This window comes from Meles meles, chromosome 1, assembly GCF_922984935.1.
Source record: "Meles meles chromosome 1, mMelMel3.1 paternal haplotype, whole genome shotgun sequence".
NCBI classification, from domain to species: Eukaryota; Metazoa; Chordata; class Mammalia; order Carnivora; family Mustelidae; genus Meles; species Meles meles.
The window spans coordinates 56,044,068-56,059,703 of NC_060066.1; the positions used below are offsets into that span (position 1 = coordinate 56,044,068).

Genomic DNA, 15,636 nt, shown 5'->3' on the forward strand with positions numbered 1-15,636 from the left:
GGTCAGGCCAATCGAAACAACACCATCAGTATATAATCTGACGCACAACATTTAGCTTATTCTTACTCATTGTTCAATTTAGTTTCTTTTAGGTATATCTTTGGAATTCCTCCCCTGATCCTTGTTCTGTTGCCAGTAGCATCATCTGATTGTGACATTGAAGGTAAAGAGGGCAGAGAGTATCAGCACGTCCTAATGATCAGCATCAATGACTTGGTATGTGCTTGTTTGTTTTCCTCGCATGGTAACAGTTTCATATTCACGTATCCATCTGTATTTCTTTAAAGAAAGTGAAATAACTAAAGAGCAAAATTTAATGGGACACTAACTACCTATTTTTATAGTTGGCATCATTATATCTTTTTAAAATAATTCTTTAATAGGCCTTAAGCTATATGCATTTCAGCTCAGTTCACTTCACCACCACATTTCTTGTAAGCATAATTTAGCATAACTATCTGCATTTCCTCACTTCGTGATGACAGTCCCCGTAGAAGCACTTTAATAGAAGAGGGAAAATAGCAAGAGTACAACATTAAAACACAATCATGAAAAAGAGTCGGATAGTTATTTTATCTGAATGGGTGTACACGCATAGGTATTATATAGGTATTTTTACACACATTTATATGTAATTTGCTGTAAATTAATTTTTTAATTTACAGTGGGCTTTTTCTTACAGTATAGTTTATATTTTAGTTTTAAGTTTGCAGAAATGTTAAGCAGAAAGTAGAGAATTACCATAACACTCTTTTTCTTTACAATTTCCCCTATTATTAACATCTTGCATTTGTGTGGTACGTTTGTTAAACTGATGAACCAATATTGATACATTATTATTAAGGTCCGTAGCTATCATTAGAGTTCATCTTTTGTGTTGTACTGTTCTATGGGTTTTAACAACTGTAGTGTCATGTGTCCACCGTTACGGTATCATACCAAATAGTTTCACTGCCCTTAAAAATCCTTTGTGCTCTGCTTACTTACCCCTTCCTTTCCCTCTCTTTTGAATGCATGGCAACCACCAATCTGTTTATGGTCTCTATCATTTTGTTTTTCTAGAATGTCATATACTTGGAATCGTGCAGTATATAGCTTTTTTTTAGACTAGATTCTTTCACTTGGCAATGTATATTTAAGGTTCCTCCATGACTTTTTATGGCTTAATAGTTCACTTCTTTAATTGCTGAATAAAATTCCATTGACTGGATATACTAGTTTGTTTTGCCATTCACTGATTGAAGGACATGTCTTGGTTGCTTCCTACTTTTGGCAATTATGAATAAAACTATAAGCATTCATGTGTAGGGTTCTGTATGGACATATATTTGCAACTCATTTGCATAAATACCTAGGAGAGTGACTAACTCGATCACATGGTAAGACTATGTGTAGTTTTACATAAAACTGTCAAAGTGTCCTCCAAAATGACAGTACCATTTTGCATTTTCATCAGCAATGGATGAGAGCTCCTGATGCCTCATGTCCTCACCAGTATTTGGTGGTGTTCTGTTTTTTGAATTTTAGCCATTCAAAAAGGTGTGTTATGGCATATTATTGTTTTCATCAACAATTCCCTAGTATCATAGGATGTTGAGTATATTTTCTTTTTTTATTATTTTTTATCATTATTTTTTAAAGATTTTATTTATCCATTTGAGAGAGAGAGAGTAAGAGAGAGCATGAGAGGGGAGAATGTCAGAGGGAAAAGCAGACTCTCTGTGGAGCTGGGAGCCCAATGCAGGACTCGATTCCAAGACGCCAGGATCATGACCTGAGCCAAAGGCAGTCGCTTAAACAGTTGAGCCACCTAGGCACCTGTTGAGTATCTTTTCATATACTTTATTGCCACCTGTATATCTTGATCAAAGAGGTCTCTGAATTCACATCTAAGCTACATCTTAACAATACTAAGTCTTCTTCTAGTGAGTTAGCTTTCCATTTATTTAGATCTCTCTTTGATTCCTTTCTTTGATTTATATTTTTCCTCATACAGATCCTGTTTACATTTTCTTAAATCTAAACCAGGGTGCTATTATAAATAGTGATGTGTTTTCAATTTCAAATTCCAGTTGTTCATTGCAGATATATAGGAAAGCAATTGGCTTTTGTGTATTAACCTTGTATCTTGAAACCTTTCTGTAATTACTTACTAGTTCCAGGAGGTATTGTTCTTGGTGTCTATCCTTTGGGATTTTCTACACAGTTATAACACTTAAAAAAATAATTTTTGGGGGGCGCCTGGGTGGCTCAGTGGGTTAAAGCCTCTGCCTTCGGCCCAGGTCGTGATCTCAGGGTCCTGGGATCGAGCCCCACATCGGGCTCTCTGTTCCTCGGGGAGCCTGCTTCCTCCTCTCTCTCTCTGCCTGCCTCTCTGCCTCGTTGTGATTTCTCTCTGTCAAATAAATAAAATATTTAAAAAAATAAATAATAATTTTTTTTTACAATTTAAGAGCTGATCAACATAATGGGATGTGGTGATTTAAAAGATAATCTGTTCTTAAAGCCCCAAATGCAAAAGAAAACCCTCTCAAATGTTCTTAAGATGGGATAAATGGTCTAATTTCTCCCTCCTGCCATCCCACTATAATCTTCGCTACATACTTATACCGAAGTGGCATGACATTTTGGGAAATTCATTGTTCTACCTCTTGAAGGGATATGGGGAATTCAAGATAATATTTAACAGAGACCACAGAGGTCTTACCCATTGACAAGGAAAAAAGCGTACTCTAAATGACGTTTATCCCACTTTGCATTTCATGAAGTTTTGACACTTGGCATTTTCTGTATTAATTAAAGGTACTAAGTTAATTTTTAAATCAAGATAATGCTTTCATTTAATTTTATTATCTAGGCAAGAAATCAACTAGTGTTAGTCCTACAACACTTATAAATAACTCTGTGTGTAAAACTGTAAAGAAAAATGCTGTTGACAATCCAAAAGGAGAGTTTTGTCTACCATATTCATAGCACATTTCTTCTGGAAAGATAAAGGAGTTTATCTGCTTAAAAGGCACAGCAGCAAAAAAACAACAGCAACAATGATCCTGTTAAAACAGTACCAGGTGGTGCCTGTGTGGCGCCATTGGTTAAGTGGCCAACTCTTGGTCTTGGCTCAGGGCAAGAGCTCAGGGTGATGGGATCAAACTCCTCGTTGGCTCAGCACTCAGTGCAGAGTCTGCATAACAGTCTCTCCCTCTCCCTCTGCCTCTTTTCTCCTCCCCCACTTTCTCTCTCTGCAAAATAAATAAATAAATCTTGAACAACAACAACAAAAGCCAAAGCAAAACATGGCAACTCTTCTTAAGAGATTAATTCATCAGATGTGGAAGACTATATGAGGAAGAGTATACAAACTAATCAATTCAAGTGAATAGTGCCATAATAATCGCAAGAAAGTCATCTATAAAGATGAGGTGATAAATTAGGAGGAAGGAGAAAGAAGTCACCAAGAACTATTTGTATCAACATGACTAGTAGAGGAAATTCAGTCCCCTTACTCACTCGGCGTGTACTAGATGCTTTGTAGACATTACAGTGTTTGAGTCTCAGGAAGACCATAATAATACTAATATTTATGAAGCACTTGTTTGGTTCCAGGTGCTAGCCAAATACACTTTCACAATATACCTGGAAAAGAGGTACTTTTATTACTTTGATTTCACAGAGGAAGAAGCTCAGTCTTGTGGCCGGCCAGTTGGTAAGGGGCAGAACCCAGATATGAGCCTTTGCTGTTAAACAGTGTGCTCTCTTGCCTCTTGATAATACCAGTGTTAGCGTATGCATGGGGCAAATATCTATTTGGAACCTGTTAAATGGAAAACTTTTTGGTGTGGTGAAGTGGTGGGGGCTTCTGGGTAGGTACCATGATGGACGAGGTATAGACCCTTCTTCAAAGAAGCTTTCCTTTGGTGATGGCTAAGTCTTGGTGTGAAGGATGCAAGCTGCAGCTTGAAGAGGGGTGGCTGCCACACGGCCATTCAAAATCAACAGACTGGATGTGAGCTAGATTTGGGAACAAAAAGATAGAAGCTGTGTTCTAGGAGGAGTTGAATGGATCTGCTTGGCGCTAGGAGAAAGACCATGTTGTGGGAGAGTGTACTGATTTCCAGTAAAAAATTTTTGAGCTTGCAGTTCTAATAGACATTTAGCATCTATTTACATATTAGAGCCTTAATAGTATTTTTGTAAGCATTAATAAAGATACACATAAAACTGGAGAAAATTTGCAAAGGATGTCATAAAAACTACATGCAGATAGAATTTCTAAAATTTTCCCTCCCACACTGCAGTGGATGGTCCATTGTGACTCCACTTTCAAGACCAGTGATAGAGCGGAAGACATAAATGGATCTATACTTTATAGTGAGATTGAGAGTCATCTTGATGCAATGATATTTGGACTTTATTCCCAGCATAACCGAAAGTCTATAGTGATTTGATCATAAAAGTTACAAAAAGCTAAAATATTAATTTCTGAGCATTTATTATTATTATTAGGCTATAAAAAATTAATAGTCTATGTTCTTCTATACCCTATAAGGGTGATGGATGTGTTTGTCACTATAGGACAAAATGATAAGCAGTACCTTACAAAAAAGTTTCGTATACATTATCTTTTTTAGCTTCACAGTACCCCTATGAGGTGATGATAATAATAATAATAACTAAGACGAAATCAAGGTGTACAATGTGCCAATGCTTCAGTGAGCACTTTCCATGTATTAACTTATATAATTCCTGCAACACCTCTATGTAATGAGGACACCAATATCTGGACAACATAGCTGGCAAGGGGCGAACCTGGAAATCAGACCCCAGGAAACGTGCTCATAAGTATGAGAAAAAACAGGATAAAGTTCTGCTATTGTTTTGGCTCTTTCAGGTCCCTTGCAATTTCATATGAATTTTAGAATCAGCTTTCATTTTTTAGGAAGAAGTCAGCTGAGACTCTGATAGGGAATTCCTTGCACCTGTAGATAAATGTGAGGAGTATTTTCTTTTCAGCAATGCATAACAATGCTTCTGATCCACCAACACCTGAACATGGGATGCTTTGCCATTTATGAAGATCTCCTTTAATTTTTTCTAACAAATATTTTGTATTTTTCAGACCACAAACTTCGTACTTTTTTGGTTAAATGTATTCCTAAGTATTTTATGTGCCTTTGATGCTAATGTAAATGGGATTGTTTACTTAATTTCATATTTAAATTGTCCGTGATTCTCAGTTGTCTGTGATTCTCTGTGACCCTGTACTCTTTAAGTTTATGTCTTATTTCCTCATACTAGTCCATAAGTATCTTAAGGACAGTTCATACTTGATTTATCTTTGTGTCCCACAGAATGTTCAACAGAATACTTTGCATGTACATAGTAGTTTTTCATAAGTAACTATGAATTGTAGTAATATATGATAAACAATAGATGAATTTAAAATTAATGCCACAAGTTCATGAGAAGCCAGAACTTGTTTCAAATAGGCTAGAAGTCTCTTCTTTTGAACATCTGTTTCTATAGACATTTGTTAGAATCAAATGTCAAGTGCCATTCTGATATTCAATATGAACTAGTTTGGGATATTATATAATATTGTTTTTTCCATAAAAAACTATTCTGTCTAAACATGACTTATATGGCTGAATTACATAACTTATATGGTTGAATTACATAACTCTTAGTCACCAGAACAAAGGCTGGATAAAAATTTTAAGGCTGCTGGGAATGGCCATATACTTTCTAGGAATGACTCAGTCTAGTTAGAGGCACACAAAGGGCTTACTTTATTGTAAGTTATTAAATTATGAAATTCAGTGAATAGGTTATACTTGGCTTTTACAATTTTCAATGTCCTCCACCATCTCCATCTCTATTTGAGGGGCCTTTACAGATTCAAGTTTTGTCTTTGCATTGATGGTCCTCTGGTTTATACCCCTTTCATAAACTTAAGCACCATATAATTTAATTATCAATTAGAAATCTTTACCCCGATGTACTGTACTGACATATCATGCATAATGGAGAACTAATTATGAGCACTTTTCACCTCTTCCTGCTTCTACATTTTCTATCTTAGGTAACAATGTTTGCATTTGCCCAGTCTCTCAATGCTGAAAGCCTGGGATCATCCTTGGCACCCCTGCTCCTTCAGCTCATGCATCAGCAATTCTACAGATTAGTACACCGTCTCAACACCTGTGCAGGTCATTCATTCTGTTGACTTCCACTAATAATCTCAGGTCAGGCAGTCATTGACATCACGAGACCACTTCCATAGCCTCCAGGATGGTCCTTGTTGATGTCCCTGTGTGCATCTGTGCTCTTTGCTGGCATTTGAGTTATCTTTCCAAAATTCAAATCTGATACACTCTCTCTTCTTTCCAAAAGCTCTTTAACGCTTTAAAATCTCTCTGACCTAGGACCTATCAACTTCGATCTTGCATTTCATTGGTTTGTGGACAAATAAATGATCAAATTCCTGCCAAACATTACTTTATAAATATGTCTAAATATGTTTAACTCCAATTAACAGAGGAAAGAAGATTTAAATTGGCTCAAATTAGTCTTAAATTAGTTCTTCTTTTATCAAGTTATGCTCGAAGATAAAACAAATTTCCTGTGTATATAATTTAGCAGTATGACTGAGTCCGTTGCAATTTAACAAGAGAAGTTACCTTTCAAGGGGTGAGTCTTTTTGTCCTAGCAATGACATTATTTTAGTTATAAAAATACACTACTTAAAAGACAGACTTGCTGAGAGGATTTAAAAAAAAAAAGGAAAAAAAGGCCCAACTATATGTCATCCACAAGACACCCACTTTAAGTATAAAGATACATGTAGATTAAAAGTCAAAATGATGAAGGATGATATGCCATATGAATCCGGAGAAAGCTGGAGAAGCTATATTTATTTTAAGCAAAACACATAGTAAGGAAAACTATCAGAGATAAGTAGTAAGTAAAGTAAGGGCATTAAATAATAATAAAGGGGTAAATTCTTTAGGAAGGCAACAAACTTAATGTGTATGCCTAACCATAGCATCAAAATTTGTGAAGCAAAAACTGGTAAACTGCAAGAAATAGATAAAACCACTATTAAAGTTGTAGACTTCAACACCCCTCTGTCAGTAATTGACAGATTCAGCAGAGAGGAAATCAGTAAGTATATAGTTCAACTGAAAAGCACTATAAAAACTGGACCTAATTGACATTTATAAAATGCATCAACCAACAACAGTATAATACACATTTTTTGCAAGCTCACATGGAGTAATCACCATGTTCTAAACATATTCTGTGTCATAAAGCACATTTTCACAAACTTTTAGCACATAGAAATCATGTGAAATATACTCCCAAACTAAAACTGGAAATCAATACTAGAACAATAGATGGAATATCTGCAGATTAAGCAACATATCAGATAAATACAGGTAAAAAAAAAAAGCTTCAGGAAAGTTTAAAAGTAATAAACTGCATGTTAACAGAACTTATGGGACACAGTGAAAACAGAGCTAAATATATGCATTAAGTGCATATATTAGAAAAGAAGAAAAACGTAAATCAATCATTTGAGCTCCCACGTTAGGAAAATAAGAGAAAGAGAACAAATTAAAATGAAATTAATCAGAAGAAAAGAAATAATGAAAATTAGAAAAGCAATTGAAAGCAAGAAATCAATAGGAAAAAAAAATCAGTGAAACCAAAATCTGGTTCTTTGAAAAGATCAATAAAATTGGTAAACTTTTCTCCATCCAGGCTAACCAAGAAAATAAGAAAGATGCAAATTACTAATATTAGAAATAAAGGAGAGGCCACCACTACTAATCCCATGATTATTAAAAGGATAATAAAGGAATATAATTGTGATGTTTAATTTTATGTGTCAGCATGGCTAGGCTATGGTACCTGGTTATTTGGTCAAACAGCAGCGTAGATGTTGCTGTGAAGGTATTTTTTTTAGATGTTAACATTTAAATCAATAGACTATGAGGAAAACAGGTTACCCCTCATGATGCAGGTGATCCTCCTTTGTACGGACTGAATGTCTGTGTTCTACAAAAATTTGTATATTTAAGTCCTTAACCTCAAATGCGATGGTCATAGGAGATGGGACTTTGGAAGATAATTAGGTTTAGAGGAGATCATGAGGGTGGAACTCCCATCACAGGATTAGTGCCCTTGAAGCAGAAGAGACACCAGAACTTTCTCTCTCCATCATGTGAGAACACGGTGAGATGTTTCCCAGCAAGCCAGGAGGAGGGTTTTCACCAGGAACCAAATTGACTGACATCATTCAGGCACCTTGATTTTGGACTCTCCAGCCTCTGGAACTGTGAGAAATAAACATCTGTTGTTTAAACCACCCAGTCTGTGGTATTTTGTTATAGCAACCTGAGCAGACTAAGACATCATTCAATCATTTGAAGGCTGTAAGAGAAAAGACTGAATTCTCCCAAGGAAGAAGGAATTCTGCCTTCAGACTTAAGATTGTAACATTAGCCTCCTTGCAGTTGCAACCTACTGGCCTATCCTACAGATTTTGAATTTGCCAACCCCAACAATCAAATGAGCCAATTCCTTAAAATACCCCCACTTCTCTCTCCCTGTTTTTATCCTCTCTCTCTATAGATAGACAGATAGATAGATAGATTGATTCCTATTGAATGTTCTGTTTCTCTGGAGAATGTTGACTAATACAATTAGAACAACTCTGTGAACACACATTTGATAGTTTAGATGAATGCAGCAATTCCTTAAAAGACTGAAATGATCAAAACTCACATAAGAAGAGATAGATGATCTATATAGGACTACATTTATTAAAGAAATTGAATAAAAAACGAATGACTTTCCAAAATACAAAATACAGGTCCAGATGGTTTCACTTGTGAATTCTACCAAACATTTAAGCAGGAAAGCATATCAGTTCTCTAGAACTCTTTCAAAAACAGAGGGAATACTTACCAACTCATTCTGTGAGGCCAGTCTGACCCCAGTACCAAAATCTGACCATGGCACATAAGACAGAAAATCCCCAAGTGAATATTTCCATGAACATAGGTGGGGGAAAAAATCTTAACAGAGTATTAGCAAATGAAATCCAATAATATATTTTTTTTCTTTTTTAAAGATTTTATTTATTTGACAGAGAGAAATCACAAGAGAGGCAGGCAGAGAGAGAGAAAGGGAAGCAGGCTCTCCGCTGAGCAGAGAGCCCGATGTGGGACTCGATCCCAGGACCCTGAGATCATGACCTCAGTCGAAGGCAGCGGCTTAACCCACTGAGCCACCCAGGGCCCCCAATAATATATTTTTAAAAAATTATACATCATGACTAAATGCAATTATTTCAAGTATGCAAGGTTGGTTCAACAGTTGAAAATCAGTTAATGTAATTTATAATGTCAACAGGCAAAAAAAATCATGATTACAGTAATTGAAGAAAAAGTATTTGATAAAATCCAACAGTGATTCATTAGAAACAGTTCCAGCAAACTATGAATACAGAATAATTTAACACACTGATAAAATTTATTTATAAAAATCATACTGTTAGTATATTTAATGGTGAGAAAGCAATACTTTCCCTTGAGATTAAGAACAAGTTAACAATATACCCTCTTATCACGCCTATTCAATATCAGTCAGGAAGTCCTAGCTAATCCAACAAAACAAGAAGAGAAAACAAAATATATTCAGAAGAATTGAAATGGTTCCTATTTCCTGGTGACATGATTGTCTTCATAGAAAATCTAAAGTTACCTGGAACTAATAAGCAGTTATAGCAAGGTTTCAGGTTACAAAAAGACAAAAGACAGTTGCTTTTCTGTATACCAGCAATAAACAATTGTATTTGAAATTATACCACTTATATAAGTTTCACAAAATGAAATAATCATAGATAAATCTATTTTAAAAAGGACAATAATCTATATGAGTAAAACTATAAAACCTTAGGGAAAGAAGTCAAGAAGAACCAAATAAGTGGAGAGATATTTCATGTTCATATATAGCAAGCCTTTATATTGTAGAGATGTCAATTCTTCAAACTGATCAAAGTAGTGTCAATCAAAGTACAGAAAGTCATTCTGTAGATATCAACAACCTGATTCTAAATTCACACAGAATGTCAAAAGACTCAAAAAAGCCAACAAAATATTGAAAAGGAAAACAAAGAGTGCTGGCATTGCCCAAACTCAAGACTTATAAAGCTAGAGTAATCAAAGCAGTGTAATATTCGGGAAATAACTGACAAACCAGTAGAACAGAGTAGACAGTCCAAAAGAGATCAACATTAATACAGTGAACTGATCTCTGACAGAAGATCAAAGCCAATTCAGTTGGAGAAAGGATTCAACAAATAGTGCTGGAACACCTGAACATTAACATACAAAAGACCTTATAGCTTTCACAAAAATTGACTCAAAATGGAGCATAGATCTAAATGTGAAATGCAAAACTATAAAAACTCCTAGAAACTAAAATAGGAATAAAATCTAGGTAACACTGAATTTGGTGGTAACTTTTTAGATACAACACTCAATAGTGCCATACATGAAATAAAAAAAAGATTGGACTACATTAAAATTAAAAGTGCTCTGAGAGGGGGTGTCTGGGTGACTTAGTCAGTTAAGGTCTGATTCTTGGTTTCAACTCGGGTCATGATCTCAGGGTCCTGTGATTGAGCCCTATGTCAAATTCTGTTCTAAGTAGGCAGTTTGCTTGAGATTCTCTCTCTTCCTCTCCTTCCCCACTCCCCCCAGCTCGCTTGCTCTCTCAAATAAATGAATAAATAAATAGATCTTAAAACCAAACCAAAATAAAACCAGAAACTCCAGCTCTGAGAAAGACACTGTTAAGAGAATGAAAAAACAAGCCACAGGCTGGGAGGAAATATTTTCAAAACACATATCTGATAAAGGGTTTGTACTCAAAATATCCCCATCCCCCCCAAAAATGTTCAAGCTCAACAACAACAAAAGAAAACAATGTAATTTTAAAAATGGGCAAATACCTGAATGGACACCTCAGCAAAGAAGATATACACATAGGAAATAAACATATGAAAAGATGCTCAATGTCATATGTCATTAGGGAATTGTAAATTAAAATTGAGGTAGCACTAAACATCTGATGAATGGACTCAAATCTGTCATAACTAAAATGACTAAAATCATGCATCAAATGCTGACAGGCATGCAGAGCAACAAGTGCTCTTGTTCATTGCCAATGGGAATGCAAAATGGTACAGCCATTTGGAAAGACAGTTTGGGAGTTTCTTACAGAGTTAAACATAGTCATACCATGTAATCATGATTCTAGGGATTTTTCCAAATGAGTTCAAGACTAATGTCCACATTAAAAATGTCATGCTAATGTTTATAAAGGTGTTATTTATTCATAATTGCCCCAAATGGAGGCAACCACATCATTCTTCAACAGGTGAATGAATAAACAAAATGTGGCACATCCATTCAGTGGGATATAACCAGTGATAAAAAGAAATGAGCTGTCAAGCCACAAAAGGACATGATGGTGTCTTAAATGTGTATTGTATGAAAGAATTCAGTCTACAGGGCTACTTACCATATGATTCCAATTATATGACATTCTAGAAATAGCAAAACTATGGAGAAAGTAAAAAGATCAGTGGTTGCTGGGGGCTGGGAAGAAAGGAAGGTAGGAATGAATCAGTGGTTCACAGAGTAATTTTAGAGCAGTGAAGCTATATTTTATATGACACTGTAATGGTAGATACATGACATACATTTTTGAAAACACATAGGACTTTATAGCACAAAAAGTGAATATATAATGTAAACAAAGAACTTAAGTTGACAATAATGTAACAATATTGATTCATGAACTGTAACAAAAATACCACATTAATGCAAGACGTTAATGAAGGGGAAGCAATGTTGAAGGCATATATTTGAACTGTGTCCTTTTTTGAAGTTTTTCTGTAAGCCTAAAACTGATTTTAAAAGCAAAGTCTATTGGGGCACCTAGGTGGCTCAGTTGGTTAAGTATCTGCCTTCAGGTCAGGTCATGATCCCAGTTCTGGGTTGGGTTCCGTGCTCAGTGGGGAGCCTCCTTCTCCCTCTGCCTCTCTCCCCTGCTTGTGCTCTGTCTGTCTCACTCCCTCAAATAAATAACATCTTTTAATTTTTTAAAATAAAGTCTATTAAAACAATAAAGTCATTCATTCATTTGTTCATTCATTCATTCATTAAAAAATAAAACAAGGCTAGCAGTATGTATTTTATGGTTCCATAAATTCTCCAAATCCAAAATCTGTTGGTATGTACAACTAGTCCCTAGGGAGGAAATAATTACACTTCCATAGATAGTTTCCTGGGCAGGGTGAGTTTAAGAACCCAGACTCTTATTTTTTGAAGCCTCGTGATATTAGTTTCTTTATGAAAGATTGAATTATTCCTGTCTGATATCTACTGATAGGAAGGATTCATTGAGAAAGAAAGGAGTTTTGACTGGTTCCCTAGACTCACCACCACCAATATACTTGTTGTTGTTCAAGATATTTGTTGGGTAAAGTTTACCCTGGAAAAGAGTGTAAGGATTGGCATCACTTTTAGATCTGAGTACCCTGCTGTCATAGATGTCTTTGGAGACAATGCTGGGCATACAAGTATAAATTAAATAACTATAAATTTGGGCCCTCGGGCCTGTGCCTGAAGTTATACACATATCTGGACCAACAAGAACATTAGACTATGTTGCACTGGTTTGTGTGTGTGTGTGTGTGTGTGTGTTGATACGTTATATCTGCAACAGAAATTAAAACAGAAAGAAAAAGCATAAGCAGAGAGCTGTGGATGGATTGCATGGTTCTGTTTTCCTTACATGGCATATGGAAGGAAACTTAGTCTGTTTGCACTGAATAAACTCTCTGCATTCTTGGCTAATTCTGAAAATGAAAAGAGAATTTATATGAATCTAACAAGTGGAAATAGAGCTAGTTTAATTGGGAAATTTGTAAGGATGTGACATTGTGAGTACTCTGAATCTGTTAAAGCATGTCATGTCTGTTTTGAAAACTACTATGGTCTCATTACAATGAGGAAATGCTATAACATATGTTCTAACCTTCACAATGGGCTTTAACATACTGTTTTACAAGATCACACAATAGAATCTAAAGGTACATGTGTCACTGGTGTTCATGATTTCAAGTGTACTGCTGGGGTGAGAAGATAGATTGAAACCCATTGAAATGAGCTGAAGTTGGGTACCTAAAACTGTACAAAAGTATAAAATAGAGAATCAAACTAATGGAAAGACACTTATTTTTACACAGACACACAAACACACACACACGTTATTGAAAACTGGCAGCCTCCAAATGAGAAAGACCTTTCAGGAACTGACATGTAAACAACACTCCTCCAAAAATAATCATACAGGTAGTGTAGTGGTTCAAATGGTGGCGCCCCAATGGGTCTGTGTACCTGCTACTTTATTTGGAAAAAGCGTGTTTGCAGATACAATGAAGAATCTCAAGAGGTGATCAGCCTAGATTAGCTGAGTCCAAATTCCAATGACAAGCATTCTTGGAAATGAAGAGCAGGAGAAGAATCACGGTAAAATCCACGAGGATTGGAGTTATGCATTACAAGCTACAAGGAATGCCAAGGATTGCTGGCAGCCTCCAAAAACTAGAAAAGAGGCATGGAAATCTGCCAATACCTTGATTGTGGATTTGGGCTTCGAGAGAATATATTTTTGTTGTTTTAAGCCACCTAGTTTGTGGACATTTGTTATGGCAGCTATGTAAACTCATATAGATGTGGCTAAAATGGACAAAATTCTGAAAAAGAGCTCACTAATACTCCATTTTGGAGAAAGCCAGTGGAAATATCTGCTAGGGAAAGGCAAGTGAAGTGGAAAATCATTCCTGAATATCCTAGTTTCTATCAAAAGTGAAATGCTTCACTCTTAATGGGAAGGGAACCTTGAAGTCCAAGTGACCATTCTCTCCACAAGAAAGGCAGTTCACTGAACCCCACAATGGACTTGAAAAGATTGTTATGGAATAGACAATAACATGGTCTCACCTAGAAGGGCTGGGAAGAGACAATGTTCTCTGATAGGTGAAAAGAGACCTATGAGATCAAATAAATATCAGCATAGAGTGGTCCCCTATAAACTTAAGATGAAAACAACGTGGCAACCATGCAGAAACACCCAGGAAATAATAAGTCAATTTATGGATTACCATTCCTCCAAAAGAAAACTCATCAAATGGAAGAGGAAAATAACTTACGATAGAGGAAAATGTCCTCCAAATGGATAAAGAAAATGGAATTAACAGAATAAAAGGGCACATCATGGGGGTGCCTGGGTGGTGCAATCATTTTAAACATCCAGCTTTTAGTTTTGACTCAGGTCATAATCTCAGGGTGATGAGATTGGCCCTGAGCTGGACTCTGTCCTCAGCACCAAGTCTGCTTAAGACCCTTTAACAGCTCAGTGTTAACTGCCTTTTCATTTACTAGTTCTAGTACAAGAACTACATTTTAACAATCTAAAAGTTTTCCATTGTGTTTTCATATGATCAAAAATTACTGAATGACAATATCACTAGTTACATACTCCTAAACTTTCAGAAGACATCAGTTGCCATATGTAAACTCAGTGCTGAAATAACCCATCTTTCTGATGCTTCCCATTTCTAATTTATTTTATACAAGCTATACGCATTACCTTTCAAAAGCGCGGATCTCATTCTGCCATTCTGAAGTTTAGAAGTCTTCAGTGGTTCCCTGTTATCTAGTCATAGAAAACCAAGTCAGCATTCCTCAGGTTGGCATGTAAGGCTTTCTAAGATCTGATCACAACCTAACTTCTAAACATTTTACACTCAAATCTCCATCTAAGCTTAATCCACAAAGGGCCATTGACTTTTAATGCAATTCCCAAGCTCCCAGTATTGAATTAGTTGCTTTCTCTAAATATTTTTAACTGTTATTATCAGCATTATTTCCTTGTGTTGTAATTTTTGAAGTCTATCTTTCCGTCAAAACTGTGAACTTCACAGGATTAGGACCCAGTCTGGAAGGCTGGTGTTTTTACACTAATGTTCAATACCTACCAGCTTACACATAGCCACTAACAGGCATTTCATAAATGCATGCAGTATTGCATTGAAAACCTTGGACTCCAAGCTTGACTCAAATAGTCTTCTATTCCCTTTCATTTGCCTACTTAAGACCTACCATTCTTCAAAGCCCTATTAAAATTGTAATTTTTGCTTCAGTCGCTAGAGTTCTTAGAGAGTATATGATCCATCTTTGAGCTGGTAGGTTCAGATGCTTAATAAATGTTTAACTGAACCATTAAGGAACAGAGTTGAGATTTACACAGATCTGGAGAGCTGATTGTAAACTTGCCAATGTGTGCACATTGATCATTTTAGGAGATGTTAATCATTCACCAGTCTTAAGGTTAATAGGCAGTAATGATTATATACTATCTTACACATATGACAGTTGGCAATTAAAAATGTGCCAAATATGAATTTGTAATCTCAGTGCTTACATACTTTACTTTCTAACTGCCTTACTACTTGCCTGAACTTTATGTATCACTTCCAACTTTAGGACTCATAGA

At 35.8% G+C, this 15,636-nt stretch overlaps 1 protein-coding gene across 4 annotated transcripts in view; it reads left to right on the forward strand.

The window, feature by feature from the left end:
• IL7 (interleukin 7) overlaps positions 1 to 15,636 on the forward strand; it is a 54,022-nt gene that overhangs the window by 6,153 nt on the left and 32,233 nt on the right. For all 4 annotated transcript variants that reach the window (XR_006819991.1, XR_006819990.1, XM_046015951.1 and 1 more), the window contains exon 2: positions 83 to 216. Coding sequence is in view for 2 of the 4 variants with exons in the window: in XM_046015951.1 (XP_045871907.1) it covers positions 83 to 216 (134 nt within the window). In the remaining 2 variants the exon portion in view is untranslated. The remainder of the gene's footprint in view (positions 1 to 82; positions 217 to 15,636) is intronic.